At 40.3% G+C, this 25,867-nt stretch overlaps 2 protein-coding genes across 2 annotated transcripts; one reads left to right on the top strand and one right to left on the bottom strand.

Annotated features, from left to right (window-relative positions):
• Positions 1–13,758: 13,758 nt before the first annotated feature.
• On the bottom strand, positions 13,759–15,989 carry LOC109781113 (very-long-chain 3-oxoacyl-CoA reductase 1-like). Its single transcript, XM_020339698.4, has 4 exons — positions 14,990–15,989; positions 14,615–14,903; positions 14,444–14,513; positions 13,759–14,327 (listed from the first exon to the last, which is right to left on the bottom strand). Exons 1-4 carry the CDS (start codon positions 15,315–15,317, stop codon positions 14,028–14,030), a joined length of 987 nt encoding a protein of 328 aa, XP_020195287.2. The 5' UTR covers positions 15,318–15,989; the 3' UTR covers positions 13,759–14,027.
• A 1,455-nt stretch (positions 15,990–17,444) lies between these two features.
• Positions 17,445–24,670, top strand: LOC109747759 (probable fatty acyl-CoA reductase 4). Its single transcript, XM_045230658.2, has 3 exons — positions 17,445–17,549; positions 17,626–17,729; positions 17,968–24,670. Exons 1-3 carry the CDS (start codon positions 17,471–17,473, stop codon positions 18,106–18,108), a joined length of 324 nt encoding a protein of 107 aa, XP_045086593.1. The 5' UTR covers positions 17,445–17,470; the 3' UTR covers positions 18,109–24,670.
• Positions 24,671–25,867: the final 1,197 nt, after the last annotated feature.

Here is a 25,867-nt window from a genome sequence, read left to right as displayed (position 1 = left end):
GCCACATGAACCGTACCAACGAGGAGACACGTTTGACAGTTCCTACCAATATGACGCACACGTCCACGGGACGACAAACTCATAAGTTTTTAGAGACCAAATACAATCCTCTTAATGAAAGTCCCAATAGGTGGAGATATCAACCCTAGGTCTCTTTATCAATGGACTACCATGCCATATGATTCCACACCACCTGTCAAATTACACATAAGGGCATACGGTATCATACTAAATGTAAGAACTTTTCGCAGCAAATGGTTTCCTTTAACTAGGAGGGTACTGGATGTTATATCTACGTCACAGGAATTTTGCATTTTGAGAAGGGTATCGGTTCCTCAAGACTAATGGGTTACATTGTTGTCCACATTATGCAATCGGTTCAAATTGATGAATTTTTCATTATAATCCATAGGATAAATATTACGTGTGCATAATTTTGTAACCATTTCTGCCTATTAGTCAATGGAATGGCAGTTGAGAGACGTAACTTCATTATGACAGCTTCATAAGAGCTAATACGACTCGCTTGTCCATCGGCCTAATCAATTGGAAAGGATAGAATGCGTTGCAATTGAAGTGAGGGATGGGCATAATGAAAGTGCACTCCTCTCAACGACTTAATTAATTGCAAAAAAATTGGTTTCTGTCATTAGTGGAAAAGGGTCGTTCGAAGGCTGCCACTGAAATTTCATGAAATTGGCCTCTGCAACTAGCAGTTGTGCAGATATTCACCATATGCTGCTACATGGTTTCTTTGCCAGTTTCGGTCATGCCGGCATCAGCTTTCGGTGGTTCCTCGTTTGTTGGATCTACTACTTCGCCACATCTACCGCACCAAGAAAGGTCAAAGAGCCCACCAGAAAAAGAGAAAGAAAAATAAAAAAGAGAGAAAAGGAGAGAGGAGGCACACTATACTATCCTTTATACACACTTGTACTTCAAATTAGCACCATGTATTTCAAATATAGAGTTTAAATATTATTCATTTCATATGCTAGTAGGATTTTTTACATTACATAACTTGGCTCGTATATTCCATCGACGAGCTTTCTCAAATGCTTGATGTCGTCATGAGTAAGCAAGTTTGATCCGCACCAAGTTAGTAACATTAGGAGAGCTTTCATACACTTATGGTTCTAGTGTATCTGTTTCACGACAATCTATGTAATCCTCATAGTAATATCGATTGTAAGGACCCTCAATTGCTAATGATCAACCGCATTGATGACAGTCGTTCTTATTTTTGTCTTCTTATAAATCCCCAACATCATTCTATTTGCCATCATAAGTGCTAAGACCACTTCTTGTAAGTTCATCATTGAACAAAGTGCTAAGTAGTTGAAAAGGTTCATCATAAATATTAATTGTTTGACTGAAACTCTAGGTTGTGTATTATAAAATGTTTGAATATGACAAATCCTCGATTAATTGGGGACATGATATGAAATAGGAGTATTGATTGGTATTACATAAAAACATTATTCCTTGAAAATCAATAGTGATTTTTGTTTACACATTTTGATGTTACTTGCTTATTATCAAATATAGATTGTCGCTTTGATTAAAAAAATCCTGAGTTCAGACCATGATGAAAATGATTATGTTGTTGATTAAAATATAGAAAGTGCACTCCAACTACTAAATATAGGTTAGTAACCAAAATAATTTAAAGTTGCATATAAAGCATATGAAGTATTAAATATTGATAGCATATAACAATATATGAATATAGATACGTTGGAGACGTGTCACCCTGTTCTCTCTGGTGTGGATATGAACTTTAGGTCTCAAATTAAAGGTGATGGCATACATATAATGATCTATCAAATGTCGCCATTTTTATATTGATTCATACATGTGCTTCCACGAACCCTATATCAATGATGATGATGACCGAGAAACCCTGACCAAATCAACACGTAAATAGACTTGCTTCCCCATATCAAGTCAAGCAAACTAAATGCAATAACTTGTTGCAAGCTAAATTAGTATGTACCAACATTGGAGATTAGATTCTTTTTCCACGACGGACGATTTTAGGACGAGAGTATTGATGTTACATCTGCATCATGGGTTACCTTGTTGTCCACAACAGACGATCCATGTAGAGTAATGAATTTGTGGTGATAATTCATTGGATAATTATTTCAATCATCATAGTAAATTTTGGAATACACACATTCATCCTTGTGTAATTAATTTCCCTCTATTAGCCGACGAAATGGCAGCTAAGCAACATGACTTGATGATAGCGATCAAATAAAATCGAACGTGACTCGCTTTCTCGTTGTCCTAATATATTTGAAAGGACAGAGTACGTCATTAATAAAACTGGTGATGGTACATAAGAGAAGTCCACTCCTCGCAACTAAATAGATTAGAAAATTCTGGTCCATGCCATTATCAAATTAAAGTGTGATATTCATAGGCTGCCACCGAACCTTCATGAAATTGGCCTCTCCGACTAACACTTGCAAATATATTAGTTACATGCTACTACACACTGTCTCCGAGAGTTGTTGTCATTTTGCCATTTGTTTTTACTCGCTTCCATGTCTGTGGGACTCATTTCTTCTCCACATGAACCATACCAACGAGGAGACACGTTTGACAGTTCCTACCAATATGACGCACACGTCCACGGGACGACAAACTCATAAGTTTTTAGAGACGAAATACAATCCTCTTAATGAATGTCCCAATAGGTGGAGATATCAACCATAGGTCTCTTTATCAATGGACTACCATGCCATATGATTCCACACCATCTGTCAAATTACACATAAGGGCATACGGTATCATACTAAATGTAAGAACTTTTCGCAGCAAATGATTTCCTTTAACTAGGAGGGTACTGGATGTTATATCTACGTCACAGGAATTTTGCATTTTGAGAAGGGTATCGGTTCCTCAAGACTAATGGGTTACATTGTTGTCCACAATATGCAATCGGTTCAAATTGATGAATTTTTCATTATAATCCATAGGATAAATATTACGTGTGCATAATTTTGTAACCATTTCTGTCTATTAGTCAATGGAATGGCAGTTGAGAGACGTAACTTGATTATGACAGCTTCATAAGAGCTAATACGACTCGCTTGTCCATCGGCCTAATCAATCGGGAAGGATAGAATGCGTTGCAATTGAAGTGAGGGATGGGCATAATGAAAGTGCACTCCTCTCAACGACTTAATTAATTGCAAAAAAATTGGTTTCTGTCATTAGTGGAAAAGGGTCGTTCGAAGGCTGCCACTGAAATTTCATGAAATTGGCCTCCGCAACTAGCAGTTGTGCAGATATTCGCCATATGCTGCTACATGGTTTCTTTGCCAGTTTTGGTCATGCCGGCGTCAGCTTTCGGTGGTTCCTCGTTTGTTGGATCTACTAATTCGCCACATCTACCGCACCAAGAAAGGTCAAAGAGCCCACCAGAAAAAGAGAAAGAAAAAATAAAAAAGAGAGAAAAGGAGAGAGGAGGCACACTATACTATCCTTTATACACACTTGTACTTCAAAGTAGCACCATGTATTTCAAATATAGAGTTTTCATATTATTCATTTCATATGCTAGTAGGATTTTTTACATTACATAACTTGGCTCGTATATTCCATCGACGAGCTTTCTCAAATGCTTGATGTCGTCATGAGTAAGCAAGTTTGATCCGCACCAAGTTAGTAACATTAGGAGAGCTTTCATACACTTATGGTTCTAGTCTATCTGTTTCACGACAATCTATGTAATCCTCATAGTAATATCGATTGTAAGGACCCTCAATTGCTAATGATCAACCGCATTGATCACAGTCGTTCTTATTTTTGTCTTCTTATAAATCCCCAGCATCATTCTATTTGCCATCATAAGTGCTAAGACCACTTCTTGTAAGTTCATCATTGAACAAAGTGCTAAGTAGTTGAAAAGGTTCATCATAAATATTAATTGTTTGACTGAAACTCTAGGTTGTGTATGATAAAATGTTTGAATATGACAAATCCTCGATTGATTGGGGACATGATATGAAATAGGAGTATTGATTGGTATTACATAAAAACATTATTCCTTGAAAATCAATAGTGATTTTTGTTTACATTTTGATGTTACTTGCTTATTGTCAAATATAGATTGTCGATTTGATTTAAAAAATTCCTGAGTTCAGACCATGATGAAAATGATTATGTTGTTGATTAAAATATAGAATGTCGCTTTGATTAAAATTGGATAATGATTATGTTGGGTAGCAATAAACATCTAAAAATATCTTTGTTTATCATTCACTTACCCAATGACGAGTAGGAATTAAACTTGGGGATGCTGATACATCTCAAACGTATCTATAAATTTTGATTTCTTAATGCTATTATATTATTAATTTTATAAATATTTTTAGTAGTTATATTGTTTTTATGGACTAACCTATTAATTTAGTACCAGTGCCAGTTCCTATTTTCTGGCTTTTTTTTGTTTCACAAGAAATCATTATCTATGGAGGTCAAAATTAGTTGCTGATTCAATACGATTTTTTTGGGAAACAAGAAACACACTAAGCTTCCGGGGATTTGGAGACGAGCGCATAGGACCCCACATGGGTGACCGACACGGACTATGGGGGCACACCATTTGGCTGTGTGGGGCACACCTGCCCCGCCTTAGTCCAATTCCGCCGTGATAAATCAATGTAAATACTGAAACCCTCACGTATTTTCACAAGAATTTTATCGCCACTTCAAGTCTTTGTTCCGCAAAGATCCCATTTGGAGGCCTGTTCCGGAGGGAAAGCCATTGTCAGAGCCATCTTCGTTAACCTTGTTACCTCCATGACCATGTGTGAGTTGTTCCATTAAGACACAGGAGTCCATACTGGTAGCTAGATGGCTCTATCTCTCTTTTATTGTCATCAATACCATGTTCTCGTTCTTGATCGGGATCAATAAGATGTAATTTTTGGTGCATTTCTTGGCACATGAATTGTCACTTTATGATCAGATTGTTTATTCAAATTAACTGAATATTTTGAGGTTTTGTTGCTACATACTTAATTAGCTTTATATGCTCTCCAAGAGGTCTATATTCTTTGGCCAAGTTCGATGGGATTTTCTTCAGAGGGACTTGAGCTTTGTAGTGTGTTCAATCTTGACGTGTTCATACATAATGACAATACGGGACAAAGCACGTATTGTAGTGTTGCCACTAAGGATAAACCGACGGGATTTTGTCATATTGATTGAATTCTTCCTGTCTAAATTGTGACATTTTGCTTGTTGCAACACTTTTTTTCTTGCAAACATAATACCTTGAGATGCATGCTAGATAACGGTTTTGGGGTGGAGTATTATTAGTAGATGAAGTTTGATTAATGGTCTACTTATCACAGACATAATGTGTATTAATGATCATAGTCATGAATGTTGCAATTTGGTCAATTGCCCAACTGTAAATTTCAATACCATGCTACTTGTTGTTTTTGAAAGAGATGCCACCAGTGAAACTATGCCCCCCCCCCCCCCCGAGAATATTACATATTAGTAAATTATTCTAAAAATCTATATTTTTATTTGTCATGCTATTTTACCACTAACTATCTCTAATATTTAGTTTTAATCTTCTAACTAGGAAGTTAAGGGTCTCGATAACCTTCTTGCCAAGTTGGGTGCAAGTTTGTATCTTGTTTGTGTGCAGGTGATATTTACCTTCTTATATTGGAAGCTTCCTACTGGATTGATAATCTTGATTTCGTAACCGAGCGAAAAACATAGCTGTTGTTCTACTTCACCCTTCCTCTTTTGGGGACCCAACAACTCCTACGTGACTCAGCACTCGTTCGCCTAATATATCTTATAGCTGAACATATCAACCACTTGTCTCTGGGTTCATAGAGTAGCATGCATATGATTCCACACCATCTATCAAATTAAACATGAGGGCCTACTACATCATGCTTGTTCTGTAGGTTCAAAATGGGATATCCGTAAAAAAATTGCAGTCAATGGTTGCTTTTAGCTAGGCGCGTTATAGATCTTACATCTGCCGTCACAAGCATTTTGAATTTTGAGAAGGGTATTTGCCCCTAAAGCTTTATGTGTTACCTTCTTGTCCACCATAGGCGATCGAGGTAAATTATTGAATTTGTGGAGATAATCAACTGGATAAATATTTCTATCACCAGAGTAAATTCTGGAAGCTGAGCGACATGACTTGATAACGGTGGCCTAATAAGAAGGAATATGACTCGTTTTCCCGTTGGCCTAACAAAATCGAAAGGATAGAGTACATGCTAAGTAAAACGAGGGATGGTACATAATGGAAGTGCACTTCTCTCAAATAGTTAACTAATTAGAAACTTCTTCTTTGCGTCATTGTTGAAATAGGATACTCGAAGTCTGCCACTGAAACTTCAGGAAAGTGTCCTCCGCAACTAGCAACTACAGAAATATTAGCCTCATGCTACTACACATCGTCATTTCCCGTTGTCGTCATGTTGTTGTTGGCTTTCACATGGTTCCTCATTTGCGGGACCAACTTATTTGGCACATCTACCGCACCAACAACGAGACACGTTTGACCGTCCATTCCGAATTGGGGCACACAATTGACGGGACAATAGAACAAATTTTTGTGAAATAATATATTTCTAATTAATTGTCCTATAGGTGTAGATAACAACGTTAGCTCTGTGATTATGTGGAGTAGCATGCCATACGATTCCGCTATATATATCAAAATACACATGAGGGCATACAACAATAATGATACAACAACAACAACATATATGTATATTTCTTCCAAGATAGTATCATCCATCAAAGTTCACTTGTCTCTGTCTTGATGCGTGATTGGTTCCACGAAAATTATCTCGATGATGATGACAACTGAGAGAACCTTACCAAATCAACACGTAAACAAACTTGTTTAGTACTTATCACCATTGGCAATCCGCAATCTAATTTGCAACCAATGGTTGAAATTAGCAAGAGAGTATGGGATGTTACATCTGCTTCGTGGGCTGTTTGCATTTTGAGAAGGGTCCTCGTTCCTCAAGCTAAATTTGCTACCTTGTTGTCCACAACAGACGATCCATGCAAACTGTTGAAATAATCCATTGGATAATTATTTTTGTCTTCATAGTAAATTTGGATTCCACGCATCCATCCTTTTGTAATTAATTTGCCTATGTTAGTCGACGGAACAACAACTGAGCAATGTGACTCGATTGAAACGTTGTAATAAGAAAGAATGTAACTCGCTTGCTCATTGGCCTAATATATTCCAAAGGACAGAGTACATCCCAAATAAAACTAGGGATGCTACAGAACAGAAGTCCTCTCCTCTTAACTACTTAATTCATTAGAAACAAATTTTACCGAGCGATTATCAAATTGTGATATTAGTAGGCTGCCAGTGAGCCTTCATGAAATTTTCATCAGTAACTAACACCTGTGAAGATATTAGCTACATACTACTACGCACCATCTCCGTGAGCTGTCATCATTTTGCCGTCTGTTTTCACTTGCTTCCATATCTATGGGACTCACTACTTCGCCACATGAACCACACTAATGAGGAGACACGTTTGACTCTTTGTACTGATATGGCGCACACCGTCCACGGGATGACAAAGTCAGAAGTTTTTATTTATGAAATACAATCTTTTTAATTAATTTCCCAATTGGTGAGGATATCAACCTTATGTCTCTGTGTCTACGGAATACCAAGCCATATGATTCCACACCATCTGTCAAATTACAGCCGAGGGCATAGGGTGTCATACTAAATGTAAGAACTTGTTCTTTGCGTCAGACAATTGGATATCGGCAAACTTTTTGTCGCCAATGGTTGCGTTTAGCTAGGAGGGTATTGAGTGATATGTATACCTCATGGGAATTTGCATTTTGAGAAGCGTATTTCTTCCTCAAGCTTAATGGGTTACCTTGCTGTCCACAATAGGCGATTGGTGAAAATTGTAGAATTTGTGGTGATAATCCATTGGAGTATTATCTGTATCGTCATAAAATTATAGATTACACACATGGATCATTTTGTAATCAATTTCCATCTGTTAGTCGATGGAATGGCAGCTTGGCGACATTACTTGATTACGGGGGCCTAATTAGAACAAGGGGACAGTACTTCGCCACATCTCCCGCACTAACGAGGAGACACGTTTGACAGTCCCTACCAATTTGGGGCACACGATTCACTGGAAAACACAACCTTTTTTTCGAAATTATATATTTCTAATTCATCGTCCTATAGGTGTAGATAACAAACTTAGCTTCGTTCTTATATGGAGTACCACGCCATATGATTTTGCCACATATATCATATATGCGGGCATACAACAGTAATTAATGATGTAACTACAACAGATATGTATGTTGCTTCCTACATATGTAGGATCTATCAAATGTCACCCACCTCTAAATTGATGCATACTTTTGTTGTTGCACCAACCCTATATCAAGGATGATGACGACCGAGAGAACCTAACCAAATAAATATGTAAATAGACTTCCTTCCCCATATCAAGTGATCTGAGCTAAATGTAAAAACTTGTTAAGTACTGACCATAACGATCGACAGACTTTTTAGCTTTTTGAGAAGGGTCTTTATTCCACAAGCTTAAATGGTTACCTTGTTGTCTACAACAGTCGATCCATGGAAACTAATTATTTACACGATCATAGTAAATTTTGGATTACACTCATCCATCCTGTTGTAGATAAATTAGTCAATGGAATGGTAGTTAACCAACGGACTAGATTAGATCGGTCTAATAAGCATGAATATGACTCGCTTGCTCGTTGGCCTAATATAATCAAACGGATTGAGTACGTCCGAAATAAAACTAGGGATCCTTCAGAACATAACTTCACTGCTCTAAACTGCTTAATTGATTGGAAAATTTTGGTATGTGCCATTATCAAAGTGTGATATTCTTAGGCTTACACTTGACCTTCATGAAATTGGCCGGCAAATTTTGGTCCGTGCCAATATCAAAGTGTGATATTCATAGGCTTCCACTTAACCTTGACGAAATTGGCCTCGGTAATTAGCACCTGCAAAGATATTGCCTCAATGCTACTACACAGTGTCTACGTGAGCTGTCATCATTTTGCCACCTGTTTTCACCCGCAAAAAAAACTGTACAACCGAGTAGACGCTTTGACAGTTCCTACCTATATGTCACACGCCGTCCATGGGACGACAAAGCCATAATTTTTATCAACCATAGGTCTCTATGTCTATGGAGTAGCATCATATATGGTTGCGCACCATCTATCAAATTACACATAAGGGCATACAACATCATACTAAATGTAAGAACTTGTTTTGTACGTAACACCATTGGATATCCGCAAACTTTTTGCAGCTAATGGTTGCTTTTAGCTAGCAGGGTACTGGATATAACATCTGTGTGACGAGCATTTTGCATTTTGAGAATGATCTTTGTTCCTGAAGCTCAATGTGTTACCTTACTGTTCACGGAAGGCGATCAGTGCAAATTGATGAATTTGTGGTGATAATTCATTAGATAAATATTTCTTTTATCATAGTTAATACTTGATTACATGTGTGTATCCTTTTGTAGTAAATTTCCCTCTGTTAGTCGATCGAATGGCAGCTTAGCGCCGTGACATGATTACGCTGGCCTAATAAGCACGAATATGACTCACACGTCCGTCGGCCCAATAAATTCAAAAGAACAGAGTACATCCTAAATAAAACGAGCGATTGTACATAATGGAAGTTCACTCCTCTAAAGTACTTAAGTAATTGGAAAATTTTGGTGTGTGTCATTTATTGAACTTGGATGTTCGAAGACTGCCACTAAAACTTCCGGAAATTGGCCTATGCAACTAGCAATTGCAAAGATATTAGCCACATGTTACTACACACCGTATTCGCCCGTTGTGGTCATGTTATCGTCAGCTTTCACACGGTTCCTCGTCCGTGGGACCCACTACTTCGCCACATCTACTTCATGAACGAGGAGATGCATTCGACTGTTCCTGGTGATTTGGGGTACACAAGTGATGGGGCAACACAACTTTTTTTGTAAATAAGATATTTCTAACTAATTGTCCTTTGGGTGTAAATAACAACATTAGCCCTGTGCTTATACGGAGTAGCATCCTATATGACTCCGTAACATATATAAAATTACACATTAGGGCATACAGCAATAATGATGACTACAACATATATGTATATTTCTTCATTAAATCGCAGAGCGACGTGTTTGGATAAATATTTATATCATCATAGTAAATTCTAGATTACACGTATGCATCATTTTGTTATCGATTTTCCTTTATACTATTAGTCGATGGAATGGCAGTTGAGCGACGTGACTTGATAACGGCTGCCTAATAAGAGTGAATATGACTTGCTTATCCATCAGCCTAATAAATTCGAAAGGATAGAGTACATCCTAATTAAATCACGGGATGGTACATAATGGACGTGCATTCCTCTCAACTAGCTAATTAATTGGAAAATATTGGTCCGTGTCATTATCGAACTAGGATATTCTAAGGCTACCGCTGAAACTTCACAAAATTGGCCAACGAGCAAGCGGGTCATATTCATGCTTATTAGACCGATCTAACTAGCAACTACGAAGATATTAGCCATGTGCTAGAAAATGCCATCTCGACCAGTTTTCGTCAGCTTTCACATGGTTCCTTGTCTGCGGACCTACTACTTCGCCACATCTACCGCACCTGCGAGGAGATGCGTTTGATCGTTCCTACGGATGTAGGGCACACAATCGATGGGATGACACAACCTATTTTTTGCCTAATACTATATTTCTAATTAATTATTTTATAGATGTGGATAACAACCTTAGCTCTTTTCATATATGGAGTAGCATGCCATATGGAAATAATGATGCAACTACAAGGGATACGTAGGTGTGCCTATATATCTAGGATGTATCAAATGTCACCCATCTCTATCTTGATGTGTATGTGTGGCTGCACAAACCCTAGATCATTGATGATGCTGACCACACCAATACGTAAACAAACTTGCTTCTCCATATCAAGTCAAAAGAATGAAATATAAGATCTTGTTTAGTTTGTAACACCATTGGAGATCAACAATCATTTTGCAGCCAATGGTTGGTTTTAGCTAGGAGGGTATTGGATGTTACACTTGCGTTGTGCCATTTACCATTTTGGTAAGGGTCTTGTTCCTCAAGTTTAATGTGTTACCTTGGTGTCCTTAACAGACGATCAATGCAAATTAATAATCCACTAGATAAATATTTCTATCATTTTAGTAAATTCTGGATTACAAGCATGCATTTTTTAGTTAATTTCCCTCTATTAGCCGATGGAAGGTCAACTAATACCGAGTATGACTCGCTCGCCCGTTGTCCTAAGTAATGTGAAAGGATAGAGTACGTGCTAAAATCAACGAGGCATGGTATGTAATGGAAGCACAATTCTCTCAACTACTTAATTAATTGGAAAATTTTGGTCCGTGTCATTATTGAACTGGGATAGTGGATAGCTGCCACTGTAACTTCACGAAATTGGCCTCTACAACTAGCTCCTGCACAGGATCAAATTGCACTCCTCTCAACTACTTAAATAATTGGTAAAGTTTGATCCGTGTCATTATCGAACCGGGATATCCGAAACCTGCAACTGAAACCTTACAAGATTCACATCGGCATCTAGCAACTGCGAAGATATTAGCTACATGCTACTACACTTGGTCTCCACCAGTTGCCGTCATCCGTGGGGCCCACTACTTCGCTATATCTACCACACCAACGAGGAGACGCGTTTGAACGTTGCTACCGATTTGCGGCACACATTTAACCCAACGACAATTTGTTTTTTGTAAAATACAATATTTCTAATTAATTGTCCGATAGGTGCCGACGACAACATTTGCTCCCCGTATATATGGAGTAGCATGCCGTATATAATTCCGCGACACATATCAAATTACACATGCGGGCATGCACAATAATGACGAAACTGCAAGGGATACCTAGGTGTGCCTATGTATGTACGATATATCAAAGGTCAGCCATCTCTATCTTGATGTGTATGTCAGTATGTGCTGCGTGAATCTTAGATCAATGATGATGTTGCCTGGGAGAACGTGGCCAAATGAACACATAAACAAACTTGCTCTCCATATCAAGTCAAACGAACTAAATGTATGATCTTGTTCACTACGTAACACCATTGGAGATTAAAATTCATTTTCTAGCTAATGGTTGCTTTTAGCTAGTCATAATTTTTTTACCAAATATACTGAAGATTGATCTAAATTGGCAGATAAACGTTAGAAGGGATAGAGAGATTGGTGGAATCGTTGATTGTGTTGCTTGAGCCTCGTGAGCATACATATAGGAGTACAATGATCAACTTGAAGTACAAGACAAGGCAGAAACAAATCCTAGTCTATCCTATACTTCCTAATAAACATTATATTCAACATCCCCCCCACAACGGTAACGACGCAGACAGTGAGACCGGAGAAGAATCCGAAGGTAAGCCGAGGGACACCCCCCCACAGTCATAACGGTCGATGCATCGCGGAAGTCATGACTGGCGCGAAAACCGACGAGGTTGCTCAAGTAAGGCGGTAGCCCTTTGTGCAGTTGTCGAGGTACCCGAGAGCATAGGGCGGTGGAGTCGTGGTCGAGGTAGCCGTGCCAGGGACGCCATGGTCGAGTTAGAGTCGAGGTGGCCGGTGTGGAGCTAGTCGCGGTGGACCGGGAGAAAGAGCGGCGACGACGGCCTGAGGAGGCGGCGGCGGCTAGGTTAGGAGCGCGGCGGCGGTGCTCGAAGTAGGCAAGGAAGAACCCGACAGCGTGACGAAGACCTGTGCAGACGGTGGCGTTCCTGCGCCTAGGAGGGTGGCGCGGCGCAGACCACACAGAGGTCAACAGCGTGAACGGCGAAGTGGACCGCATGCCGCAGCGCTACGGCCCGAATGGTCGACGCAGCAACAGAGGGCAGGTCGGGGCAATGGCGGGGAAGACCTCAGGGCGGTGGCAGGGACCGCATGCCACCCTTGCTACGACCCGCTGGGGTGACGCAGCGGCAGCGCGAAGGTCGGTGCAGCCACGGGGACGGCCTGGAGCAGACGGCCTTGAGATAGCGGTCGACCGCAGGCCACGACACTACGGCTAGAATGGCGATGCAGCGGCAGCGCGTGGGTCGGTGTATTCGTCAAAGAACCACGGGACGACGCCGCGAGGGTCGATGCGGAGGCGCTTTCAGCCGCACAGTCGAAGATGCTGATGTTGTCCGTCGAGGGCGAAGTAGAGCTGCGTTGTAGATGACGAATGGCGACGGGCGACGCAATCGGATCTTAGATCGGAAAACGAAAAAAGAACACCGATCAACCGATCGGCGAGAGAGAAAACCTCAATCAACAGATCAAGAAAAAGATTCTCTATTGTAGCCTATCCACACGATCCGCGGATGAACCGTAGGTACGGGTTGCGCGCCCCCAGTGACGATCATGGAGAACGACCGCCCCGGGGGCGGCGCGGTGTGGAAGCGGCGGCGGCTATGGTTTGGGTCGAGATTAGCCTAATACCATATTAGAAGGGAGAGAGAGATTGGTGGAATCGTTGATTGTATTGCTTGAGCCTTGTGATCATATATATATATATATATATATATATATATATATATATATATATATATATATATATATATATATATATATATATGAGTACAATGATCAACTTGAAGTACAAGACAAGGCAGAAATAAATCCTAGTGTATCCTATACTTCCTAATAAACATTATACTCAACAATAAAATTGGTTTAAATAGGGCATGGGCTAAAACCTGGTTTAAATATATCGGTACGATATGAAAAAATAGGTGGGAGAGGATTAACCGCAGTGGAGTAAACGCTACCGACTCCCTTTAATAGTAGAGAGTAGAATAGATTACAGACTTAAATTCATGTGCCTCAGTTATATTCCTATCCGGAGGTAGTAGAGTAAGCGTTTTACGCAATTAATTGTCTGGCAAACACAGCTTCAGGCAGCCGCATGTCCACCTTGCTTAATAGGGCACACCTCGGGCAACGACCTCGTTGTCTGTAACTCATTTCTTTGCCATAGGTGATCACGCAGGAGGATTCCATCTTGCAAAAAGTCAGGCGCAATTCCCGCAAAGAACCACATGATCTGGTGTCGGAAGTTGGGCACGCATAGTGGGCCGTGTCCGATCCAGCGCACTGCCGCGCGGGCGTAGGCGTCTGGCGTTGGCGTCAATGGCACAAAACGCCTGGCCTCGGCGAATCTTGACGCCATTGTGCCAGCCACGAAGAACGGTGCCTGCAGATTCGAATGGACGTTAATATAGTGCTGGCTCGTGGCTGCTCTATCCCACAAAGACTCGGGAACGTAGGAGTACATATATAGTATAGATTATGGGCGGTGAGTTACTTCACCTGGCATTGCACATCGATTCCTTTGCGTCTATACTCAACGTGAAGACATTTCGAGAACCGAGCGACATAGCTGAATGCAATGTATCATTGGAACAACATGAGCAGTCAAGGTCATTGATTGCTTAAGATGTATGTATGTGCTAGGTACCTAGCTAGCTTGTTCTAGCTTACCGTTTAGTTGCGGCGTACATCGTGTAGAGGGGTAAGGATGGGATGGCCTCCGACGAAGCCGAGCCCAAGTTGACCACAGCTCCCCTCCCGCGATTCACCATGCCGGGAATCACTGCCGCCGTCACCTCGGTCAGCGCTAGCAGGTTCACCCGTATCATATCCACACATGCCTCCACGTCGGCCTCGTGCAGGAACACCGCGCTGGGCTCCAGCACGCCCGCGTTGTTCACCAGCAGTCCAACGTCCAACTCCTCCACGGTCTGCTGCAGCTGCCGCATCGCCTCCTCACCTGCCAAATGAGCTCACGCTTAGCTTAAATACATGGAATGGATGCATGCTTGTGTAGGTGTGTAGTTTGCTATGCGCTTGTTTCACCCTGGGCGGTGGTGAGGAGCGACAGGTCGAAGAGTACAGTCTTGGTCTGCACGGTGGGAGCGGCCCTGGATATCGTCTCGGAGATGTCACGGAGCTTTGCCGGATCACGGCCGATGAGGACAAGGTTCAGTCCCCTGCGCGCAAGCTCCATGGCGACGGACCAGCCAATGCCCGATGTTGGCCCCGTGAGGACGGCCCACGTGCCATAGCAGCGCCGGAGGTCCTTTGGACGGCGGAGGCACACGGTAAGGTGCGAAAGGAGGCGGAACGCCAAGGCGGCTACATAGACGCTGCCAAGAATGACCAGTGAGGCGAACCATGCCATCATATCCTTCCTTCTCGCCGTGTGTTGTGGATTAAGTAATGGCTACTGTGCTAATCCCTGGTGCGTCCTCAACTCCTCGTCGCGAGGAAACGAAGCATCTACCATATAGTAGTAGGCTAGTAGCAAGGGACGACAAACAAGCAAAGCCATCTTTAACCAAGCCATTTATATAGGAGATATAACTAATATCTTCCACATGTATTTTCAATTTTTCATATGAACCCATGTTACTAGCTACATGTAACGACGATCTCACCAATGTTTGTTGTGTTACTGTATTTAGAAAACAGTTCATTGTGTATTAGGGAATATTCATCGTGTATATGAAATATGTTAGAATGTATTAAAAATTCTACATCATATATTAAAAGTGTTCATCGTGCATTAAGAAATGTTCATTATGTATTTTCAGAATATTCATTGTGAACAAAAAAATCATCAACCTATTAAAAAAGGTCATCATATATTTTATAAAATGTTCATTCTACATTTATAAAGGGTTATTTTTTAACAAAATGGCCAAAAACCATATTGTATATATCTAAGTGGATGTTGACCTAATTAAAGCCCTAAAATCAGAGTTGTTCTCTTTAGCGTGCACATATATACAATGGTTTCGATTTGTTTTGATCTCTTCGAATGGTGCCTCCGATTACTAGCCTAACCGCGTCTACAACTGGGCTCCTCAAACACTCCCTATATATCCGAACAAGCACACTAAACATTAACCGGTCACAAAATCTTGAGCCGGGCACAACCCTCATATTGGCTGTATACATACGGGATGACCGGCACTCCTTATATTTAGTCCATGTCTGGGGCGAATATGGGAGGCCCGGACGCAGCCATGCGCATTTGGAATGTGCGATCCATCCCACGTTGACCCTGCCCGAGCCCACATAAATCGGTCCCTACTCGCATCCCGAACGAAGCCATAGCCACACCACCCCTAAGCTCCGTTCCGGTGATCTCTCTCCTTCTCCGGCATGATGATCTCCCAAACTGTCGACTGGGACCTCTTCTCATGTGCAGATGAGGAGGAGATGGCCTTCGGATGGCTCTCTACCGCCCCGGAGAGGAGTGCGCTCGACCAAGGTCGAACTCGATCCGGCGGGAATCCATTGCTTTGCGCAAATTGCGCTTGGATCCATTAGGGCTGGTGTCGGGAAGCTTGTGACTGCAAGCTCCCAAACGCGGTGACCACCATCATATGTTGCAACCCCTTCTGTGGTGCGTCGTCCCAAAGGTGTCGTGCTCCGATTCGGTGGTTAATGGCAGCATTGCTTACGGTCACTGTGGTCACGAGGCGTTCCCGTTGTGCGAGGCAGAGGGCGCTGGAGGCAACGGCAGCCTTCAAGGTGAAGGCCATGGTGGTGGCGCATGCTGTAATGAAGGCAGAGCCGCAATGGCATACCGATGGACACTGCCAAGCACCACAAACCGGGAGGGGGGGGGGGGGGAGGAGGCGTCGGCCTCCCATAACGATGCTGGCCCGTCACGTCAATCATCGACCCCACCTCAATCGGCGACATCAAGGCCACAGACTCCGACGAGGAAAAGTAGGGCATGTAAGACAGCTGCGCCACGTTTCCCGTGTGAGCCAGTCCGTGCCCCATGTCCTACTCTTCGTCGCAGGCAACCGCACCTTCACTTCGCAGGGCTCATGGCTGCTAGACATGGACACAGAAGCGAACAACAAGGACTTGGAGCACGGACGTTGGCGAAGATTTAGAATAGTTTTAAGTTGCACGTAACTGTATGAATTTAAAGATCTTCTAATAAGGTATCCGGTTGTGGAAGTGGACATTTGAGGGGTGATCGGCGCGCCCGCGGACATTTAGGGGGGCAGATTTGCTAGATCTGGTCCGGCTGTTGATGCCCTAACTGTATTGCCTTTTGTACAACCACGTCCAGTACATGATACTTATAGTGATACAGATTGATAGCATTGCAGCCTTTTCGCCCTTCTGCGTGCTGTACTAAGCGTTTTCTCCTTGTCCCACTAGTGATCTGCAATCTGGTTGGGCAGTTGAACTAATTAAATACGGTATGGTTGCAGCAGTAGCCTCTATAAGTATCACGAGCAACGATCAGCCGCTGAACCAAGCCATAACACAGAATACAACCAAGCAGTAGTCCGGTTCACCTCGCCAGCAATGGACGCCGGTGCTCTAGCTGGGTGTTTGAGAGACAAGAGCGTCCTCATCACAGGCTCAACTGGATTCCTCGGAAAATGTATATAGATACATACATATACCTTTCCTTTGTACATACAATGCTACAGATTACCACTTGCAGTATAAACATGCAGTATTCGTCGAGAAGATATTGAGGGTTCAGCCCGCTGTCAAGAAGATCTACCTGCTGGTGCGCACCTCCCATGGTGCGTCTGCCGAGCAGCGTGTCATGTCCGAGGTACAAACATACGTAAGCTTGGACCATGTCCATACTTTGGACCAACTGCTAATTTTGTTGCGAGCCTTGTGTTCCATTGAACTTGCGTTTTCCAATACAAGTACTTAAGGGTTATGGCCGTTGACGCTTTCGCAGGACAAAGCCTTTTCTTTTATAAGATCATTTTCTTCTTGCTCACTTAAGGAATACTAATACTTCTACTTACTCTGCATGCATTCACTTCGTTTCATGCATGTAGGTCACTGGAGAGGCAGTCTTCGATATCCAGCGTGAAAAATACGGTCCCGTTGGCTTCCAAAACTTCATCAAAGAAAAGGTAGTTCCTATAGACGGAGATATCATGCATGACAACCTCGGTCTTGATAGTGCTCAAGTGTGAGTCTTGACGAAAGAAGTTGATGCTATCATCAATGGAGCTGCCACAACTAACTTCTATGAAAGGTACATATAGCAGTGCTAATTAAATTACTGGCCATCAATCCGTACACTTGTATGGGCAACAGATATTTATTCTGGAAAAAGTTGACTAATTTTCCATGACTAACTAGCAAGAGATCACCGGCTAGATAATTATAAATTTATCTCTTTTATTGTAAATCCATAGTACAATTTTTTCTATATAAACAAAGTATAATATTGAAACTTGTTATGTTATAATATCACTGTAATGCAATTAATTCCTTTATAACATCACAACTTATTCAGTAAATCACAATTCCTAAGTCATTTCTTGGTATTTCAAATCATTTATAAAGTGTGTTAAAACATAAAAGGTCAAATTTCATTGATGAATTGTCATTATAATTCAATCACGAAAGCCATATATGCCTTTTATGCAAAATCGCCTCCCTAGCTCTTGCTTCTGAACTAAAGATGCCAATATCGAAGGGATTTTTCATTGATGATGACTTTTGAGTAGATATATTTGTTAAATGAGTACACACTTTTTTTAAGATGTAGTTGGGCTACTAAGTCTTTATAATGTTATTTTGCTTGGACTATTCATGATTCGAACTTAACTTTGATAATAACTAGCAAAGTGGCCTGCTCGATGCGCGGGCTAGAATTTTAGACAGTTTAGTAAGGGCACATACTATTTGATTTGTGTAAAGAGAAATTGGCATCATCCTTATTTGTTTCTGTTTCAACATAAAATTGTAATACCATGTCATCATCATGCCATTACTGCTTGATCCAAGCTAACGTTAATTAATTCAGCCAAGCTTAGTCGATGCTTTCTGGATTACTTCTTGCATCTTAAGATGAAGTTATGAAAATACTTGTTCGTATGCCAAGAACTATGATCTCGGTTGCAGATCAAGAAAAACCTAATGCTTAGATGATTGTGTGAGCACACGTATTCATATTGTACTCAACTTCCAACAACAAAGTACCGAGTCATATGATTTTTTTAGGATATAGTATTTTGTACATCGGAACCTACCTAATTTTAGAGATTTCAGGCCAGGTACAAAATTTACTCTACGCAGCATAATACTGATTAGAAGCATTTGTACCAAGCGATCAGCTTGGTAAGCTACCTACAAAAATTTGCAACCGATGATTAGAAGCATTTGTAGCATGCGTGCACAAACTACGCTTCCCTTGTAATTAGTACATATATTAGTGTGTCTCATGCTCATGCTAATTACACGAACGAATTCTTTAAACCGAGCACTGTAGAAAAGATAGCAGTTACTAAATATGTACGTACCTTATATCCTGCATGCCATGGGAATGCAATGCATATTCTATGGCCGCCTAAATAGTTGTGTCATCAATACCATCTATCAGATCACATAATGGACTATATAGGCTCGTGAAAACATTAGACGTATATTACTAAATAACTAATAGATTATTGATAGATCGCTACTGCAGCTACATCTGTATCTCTCTTGTGAATACTACAACCCAGCCCATTAGCAAGTACAGCGCAGCTGCAGCTTTGCACCACACGATCAAAGCAATCGCTTCCTCACGTACGTTCTTATCCCCTCTCCATCCCAAGCCTCAAACACTACAACCGTCGACAGCCGACGACCGCCCACGGTGCCGACGGCGGGATGTCCCGCCAAACTCCCTGGACCTCAACTCCTCAATGCCCTTCTTCACAGATCACAACCGTCTCTTTGATTGGAGCTGCACGTCAACGGCCCCAACGTCGGGATGCCTCTGATCTCTGAACCTCAATCCCCAAGTGCACCCTGGTTACTGCAGTTAACTCAATTGGTCAGTACGTATCTCCTTTTTTTGGACAATTTGATGCATACTTCGGGATTGAGATGTGATGGTAATTCATTAATTTATACCTCCACTCCATTCAACGACTCGATTGGTTAATTACTACAAAATTTGATACATTATAAATTTCTGATTAGATAGCATTGATGGGAAAGTAACAGACTACGCAGTCATTTTTCTTAAAGAATATGAGAAGAGGAAATCACTGAGAACAAAAAGGTTGTCCAGTTTAGTTGTCATTTGGTCATCAGACGTGCTCTTTTCTTTTGGAACCCCAAAATTTACTTTGTCATATCTGTCATATTTGTATGAACAAATTCACCGGTCCAAAACTATCTTTATATCTGTTCTATGACTTGGCTTTTTTCATGCATATTGTTTCTTCATATATATAGTTGGCCCCCCTTGTGTTTTGGTCACGCTCCGGCACTGCATATCAGAGTATCTAATTAAAGGAACTAAGTTCTGGAAGGAAAAATAGATCTTAGTGTGGATGGATCTCCCCTCAAACATATACCTCGATTCATGTTCTAAGTTCAGAAATCAATGATGGACCCCTTGATGTAGAAGCGAATGGCAGCAGCTGGTTGCCGCGATGTATGGAACGACGTTGGAACCGTTGAGCACCGAGCTTCTAGCAGAAACTGCTCGATGAAACCCGGAAAAACTGCACACCTCAGTTTTGATTGGAGGTAGTTTGGCCTATGCTGAGGCAGAGGAAGTTGAGCCAATTTTTGGCAGCCTTTTCGCCAGCCCCAGCCCTACCTCTCCTCCTGTCCATCAGTCGCTAATTGTTGTTCTTGTCCCAATTGCTCCATCCTCTTCTCTTTGTGCTTTGCTGTAGTAATTACTTATCAGGTCCTTCGATTGTATCTCAAGTTCCATGGCTTTTTTGCATGACAGCAGTAGATCACTCGTCCGCGTCAGCTTTCATCTCCAGGTTGATGCTGCTGTAACATCAACCACTATAGCAGCCACCAGAGGTATCCTGTGGAGGTCCATGTGGCTTCAATGACTCCTCGGTGGTGCGGTGATCCTCAGGAGAAATCTCTCGTGGGCAGACCATTGGGAGAGAACGTGATGGAGGAGTTAGGGCTGGGTTGAGGGTCCAATTCTGTAGAGAAGGATCTTCCTCTGGCAATCTTGTGTTGATGCAGGATGTGGAGGACGGTGGGGGCAGCTTGAAGGGTCTAGAGGTTAGGGCTCTCGTGCGTTATTTTTTTGAGGGAAGGTCTCGTGAGTCTTTTTTTTTAACTGGGAAGGCTCGTGAGGTCTTAGACATTGGTGCGTAATGGCAATGGTGGATTTATGTTGCAAAAAAAGTTATCGTTTCTTATTACGTTGAAAAGTTTATTTGCGTAATGGTCACTGATTTATGCTAAAAAAAAATTGTAAAAAAAGTTGTCGTTTCTTATTATGTTGAAAAGTTTTTTTGCGTAATGGCAATGGTGGGTAATTTTCACTGATTTACGTTGGAAAAAAATGTCTCCATCCAACGGTTATGATTTCCTTTTCTACGAAATAAGCGGACAGATCTTTCTAATTATTGTGGATTTTTCTAAAATATTCTCCTTTTTCTAGTGATCCCATCAAATACTTTTTATATATAATAGATTTTTATTTTTATGTACTTAAGCCATGGGTATAAAGTTGCAAAAACTATATTCTTATATTGTATGTCTATCCTCAGGGCATTGACCTAATATTCTATGGCAAACTTTATCTTCATTGTTATGAGCTTATTGACTTCGCTATTCCGAATCCAATGCATGTTCATGTTTCCTTATTCAGAAAAGGAAAATATTACTCGATCCTTTCGATTCTATTCACTAACTCCAAACCCCTACCGCCGCCACCACCTCCAACCAGCCTTCTTGAGTGACCTCTCAATCATTACGGTGAAACAGAAGTAGTTTCCAGATGCCGTAGTAGCTCACCTTCTCATTTGATAGACTCGCCACATGACTTACCTAACAAAACCATTGCATCTCTTTAATTTGTCGTAACAACATAAACCCAATAGTGAGTTCCCAAATGATGCATTATCTTCCTAGTTTTCCAAACATAAACCTGTATGATCTGTTTTGCACATTACTAGTATTAGTATGAGTGGGCTACTCATGTGCACCGCGAGATAGAGTTGGACATGCTTTGTGCCTTCTCACGATATTCTGCCTAGTGTGGTTTGTGCACGATTGACATTGTTTTGTTTTCTTGCCGTTGATTACATAAGTTATAAACATCTTGTACACTAGACATATATTCTATCTACCAGATGGACGAACAAATATATTAATAAAGTCATACAAGCAGTTTATGATAATTCATCATCTAATAAGTCTACACAAATCTAAGATTTTTGTTGATAAATTCCCTGATATTTTGATGATATTCTTGAGAAGTTGCATCCACTATATATCATGGCCATTGGTGATACTTTGTATATTCTTTATATATGTATGCATGTGATTATTTTCACACGGGACAAGTTTGATTCATGTAATTTTCAAGATTCAATGGAAATTCAGAGAAAATGGTACTACTACATAAAGCTATGTTTAATATGTTCTGATTTGTTAAAGATCATCATCACACCTAGCTTGGCGAGGCTTCCTAAACACACATAGTATTGTTTAATCTCAACTCTAATCTCGGATAGAACGAATGCAAACATGAACAAAAGAGAAGAAGAAATCTATTGGATTTTTGATATCATACATGGCATAAGCACATCTAATGCAACTAGGATTTGTTTCAAAGTTCAGCCCAAATTTCTCCTTGGTTTACTATTTCGGTAGGCACTTGTGTGCTTCTTTTGTAATATCAGGACATTTTTATTTTTAGTTATAAAAACTCAAGCAATAAATATACTTATCTACCAAATTGAAACTTCGAAATAATTTAGCTGGATGGTTCATTTGCCTCTTGCTTTATCGTGGCCATATAGATAATCATTTATATCTTTCTAGTTTTGCATTTTTATATCCTTTATACTATTTTGAGCAGTTATACGTTGGACCATTGAAGTATGTGTGTCAAGTTTTTCTTATATATTTCTTAGTTTTGTGTATGATCATGTTTGAGCCATTATAATTGGAATCTTTACGTTTTCATCAATTTTAGGTATGACTAGATCTAAGACCATTATATGTATGTTGTATATTTTTCTCAATATTTATTATTATTTTATAATTTGATTAGATATAACCAGTTAAAACGCAGACTCGTTACATGGTTTTCTTTTCAGCTTCGAACTACTATGACTCCACCGAACCGGATGAATCGCTTATGATCTTTTTCTAAGATATGAGCCCTTCAAGTTAGGTCCCACTATATTGGTGTCTTAGACAATTTCTCCTTTTTATTTACCTTTTACGTGCAAAAATATCTGATGTTACATCACCATCGAAGCCTAGCTATAGAGTCACTAGTCTCATTTTATTTTACTAATTTATGCATCTAATTCGCATTTTACAAATAATGTGTAATTAGTATAGTAATGAGTTATTATCTAATGTTCAAAATATTGAGAAATATATTTGTAATTTCTGCTAGCGCGATTCAATATAAAGGAAAAATCTTCCCAAAATGTAAATAACATCTTATGCAATATTTCTAGTATATATACTCCTTCGGATATCGAAATGGAGGGAATAGTTGTACATATTTCAACAATTAACGTGCTAGTTCTTTGAAGTTTTTGTTCAAACATCCAAATTTAACCTTTGGGAAAAAAGAAAATAACAATGTGCACAATATACACCCTCCACGCACATGTCTTTTTGTTAGAAACGTGGAGTGGGTTATATGTTGTGATACATGCTAAACCCTGCTGGTTAGGAGGAGCCAGCTCAAACACCTATTTAGATTTCTCCACCTTGATCATTTTTACCATTTGCATATTCCTCCCAATTTGGCATGTGCAGTTACGATGTGGCTTTGAATTCAAATGCCTTAGGAGCCAAAATTGTATGCGAGTTTGGAAAGAAGTGTTGTAATATGAAACTCTTACTTCATGTTTCAACAGGTATATCTCAATCTCCCGTATAAAAAAATTAACCAAAATGATGGATCATATATGTTGAATAAATTATAATCAGGAAATATAATTTTTAGCTGTTGTAGCTGGTACCCAAGAAGGGTTGCTGCTTGAGAGAGCTTTCCATAATGGTGAAACACTAAGAGAAGGTTACTACTTGGACATTGAAGAAGAATTACAATTGGTTAGGAATGTGAAGACAGAACTCATGGAAGCCTAGAGTGATAGTTCAGAAAAATTAGAGAAATCTAAAATGAAGGAACTTGGCTTAAAGAGGTATGCCATTTTTTCTTTATTACTAGAATATTGTAAGTTATTTTGAATATAGTGTGATGTGTTTAAGAAGTTATGCATACTACACTAGGTAAAAAAACCACAAAACGTTTAACAGAACATAAAATGTTGCTTAAGAATGTATAAAACATAACTACGGACTACCCAAATTATAAAATAAATATGTTGATGTCTGGAATGTAAAACTGGAGATTTTTCTTCTCTAGGCCATACAAGCGACTCATGTATAAGACCGAAAAAATCAAGATGCTAAGATGTTCCATGTGTTAGCTTGGTGTCTGCCTCCAGGTATGATGTTGATTATTACTTCTTACTATATTTTTTAAAGCCAAGAAAATTCATCACGATCACAACAAAAACAATATGAGTGAATCAACGGCCATATACAAAATATGGATATGAATCCATGAATTCAAAACAACACAAACCTAGTATTTTTAAAAACTAGCATTACATCTAGTTTATCAATGATGCATATTGTGGATTAACGACATTGCTCAAAAATTATTCCACCTCAAGTATCTCATAGGATCATATTTATATAAAAAATATATAATCATAAAATTAGGGAGATAGAAAAGAGTGTATAATTGTACCACATTTCTTAACAAAAAAAACTAATCTATATGTAATAATAATGAGAGCAAACTTTCTTAGTTCTCCATATATCACCCCTCTATAACCATTAATTTCATGTTAACCATAATGATTGATGGCCGACATATCTCTGCTTTATATTATTTTTATTTTCTTATAAAAAAAGTAATGTTCCCTATACGTCCATTTTTTCTTCAAGAACGGACCAATTGACAAGGATCGTTCAATCGGTTCCACCAAAAATATTGGTCGATCAATCGGCTCCACCAAAAAAAATTGATCGACCTTGACTAGGATCGTTCGCAACCTGCACCGCCTAGCACACGCTTAGATTGATCTGCTTTCGAAAAAAGGGAACGTGATCGATCGATTTGATAAGGGCCTGTGTCACTCACAAGTTTATCGGTTCAGTATGTGGTCTTGCTAGTTTTGGTTTGGTTGTTAACCCATGTAAACACGTATGTGATCCAAATTTTTTTTGCTAGAAACAACGAACACAAACGTTTTGTTTGAGCCGTCGATAAAATTGATCTGATCTAGAGCTTTGATTTATGTACATCTATGGCAAGACTTGCATGAACGGCTAAGAAATCAAAGAAGCCGAGCAAGCTTTTTGGGGCTAACTGTGCACAAATCGTGTATATAGCTCCTGGGTGGAGGATTGATCTACAGTTCTAAAACCAACAAGAGTCTGGCTCCGTGCAATGAGGTGCTACCCTCTCATCTATTTTTCCATCTCTTTCTTCGAAATGTCGGGCGTCCGGATGAGCATGTGCGGCCGCATGGGTGAGATTGGTCGTTGGTGCTGGATCTGCACTTGTGTGGTAGGATGGCGGCTCATGTTGCCTAGGCTGGCAATAACTCTAGCTCCCTCTCTTTGTCTCGCCGGATCATGGGAACGTTGTACCACCGCGCTAGTGGTAGGATGGGTGGTGTAAGAACTATTATAGCTGCAGGGGTGTGT

The sequence above is a fragment of the Aegilops tauschii genome, chromosome 7, assembly GCF_002575655.3.
Source record: "Aegilops tauschii subsp. strangulata cultivar AL8/78 chromosome 7, Aet v6.0, whole genome shotgun sequence".
Lineage (NCBI taxonomy): Eukaryota > Viridiplantae > Streptophyta > Magnoliopsida > Poales > Poaceae > Aegilops > Aegilops tauschii.
This window is presented reverse-complemented; position numbering and strand designations above follow the sequence as displayed.

What these genes read in the sequence shown, in the direction of transcription:
- LOC109781113 (XM_020339698.4), bottom strand. Translation starts at nt 15,317, where the DNA reads ATGATGGCATGGTTCGCCTCACTGGTCATTCTTGGCAGCGTCTATGTA. An exon ending in GCTCCTCACCACCGCCCAGG is followed by an intron (nt 14,904 to 14,989) that starts GTGAAACAAGCG and finishes CTCATTTGGCAG; the next exon opens with GTGAGGAGGCGATGCGGCAG. An exon ending in ATGTACGCCGCAACTAAACG is followed by an intron (nt 14,514 to 14,614) that starts GTAAGCTAGAAC and finishes CATTGCATTCAG; the next exon opens with CTATGTCGCTCGGTTCTCGA.
- LOC109747759 (XM_045230658.2), top strand. Translation starts at nt 17,471, where the DNA reads ATGGACGCCGGTGCTCTAGCTGGGTGTTTGAGAGACAAGAGCGTCCTC. An exon ending in AACTGGATTCCTCGGAAAAT is followed by an intron (nt 17,550 to 17,625) that starts GTATATAGATAC and finishes ATAAACATGCAG; the next exon opens with TATTCGTCGAGAAGATATTG. An exon ending in AGCAGCGTGTCATGTCCGAG is followed by an intron (nt 17,730 to 17,967) that starts GTACAAACATAC and finishes TCATGCATGTAG; the next exon opens with GTCACTGGAGAGGCAGTCTT.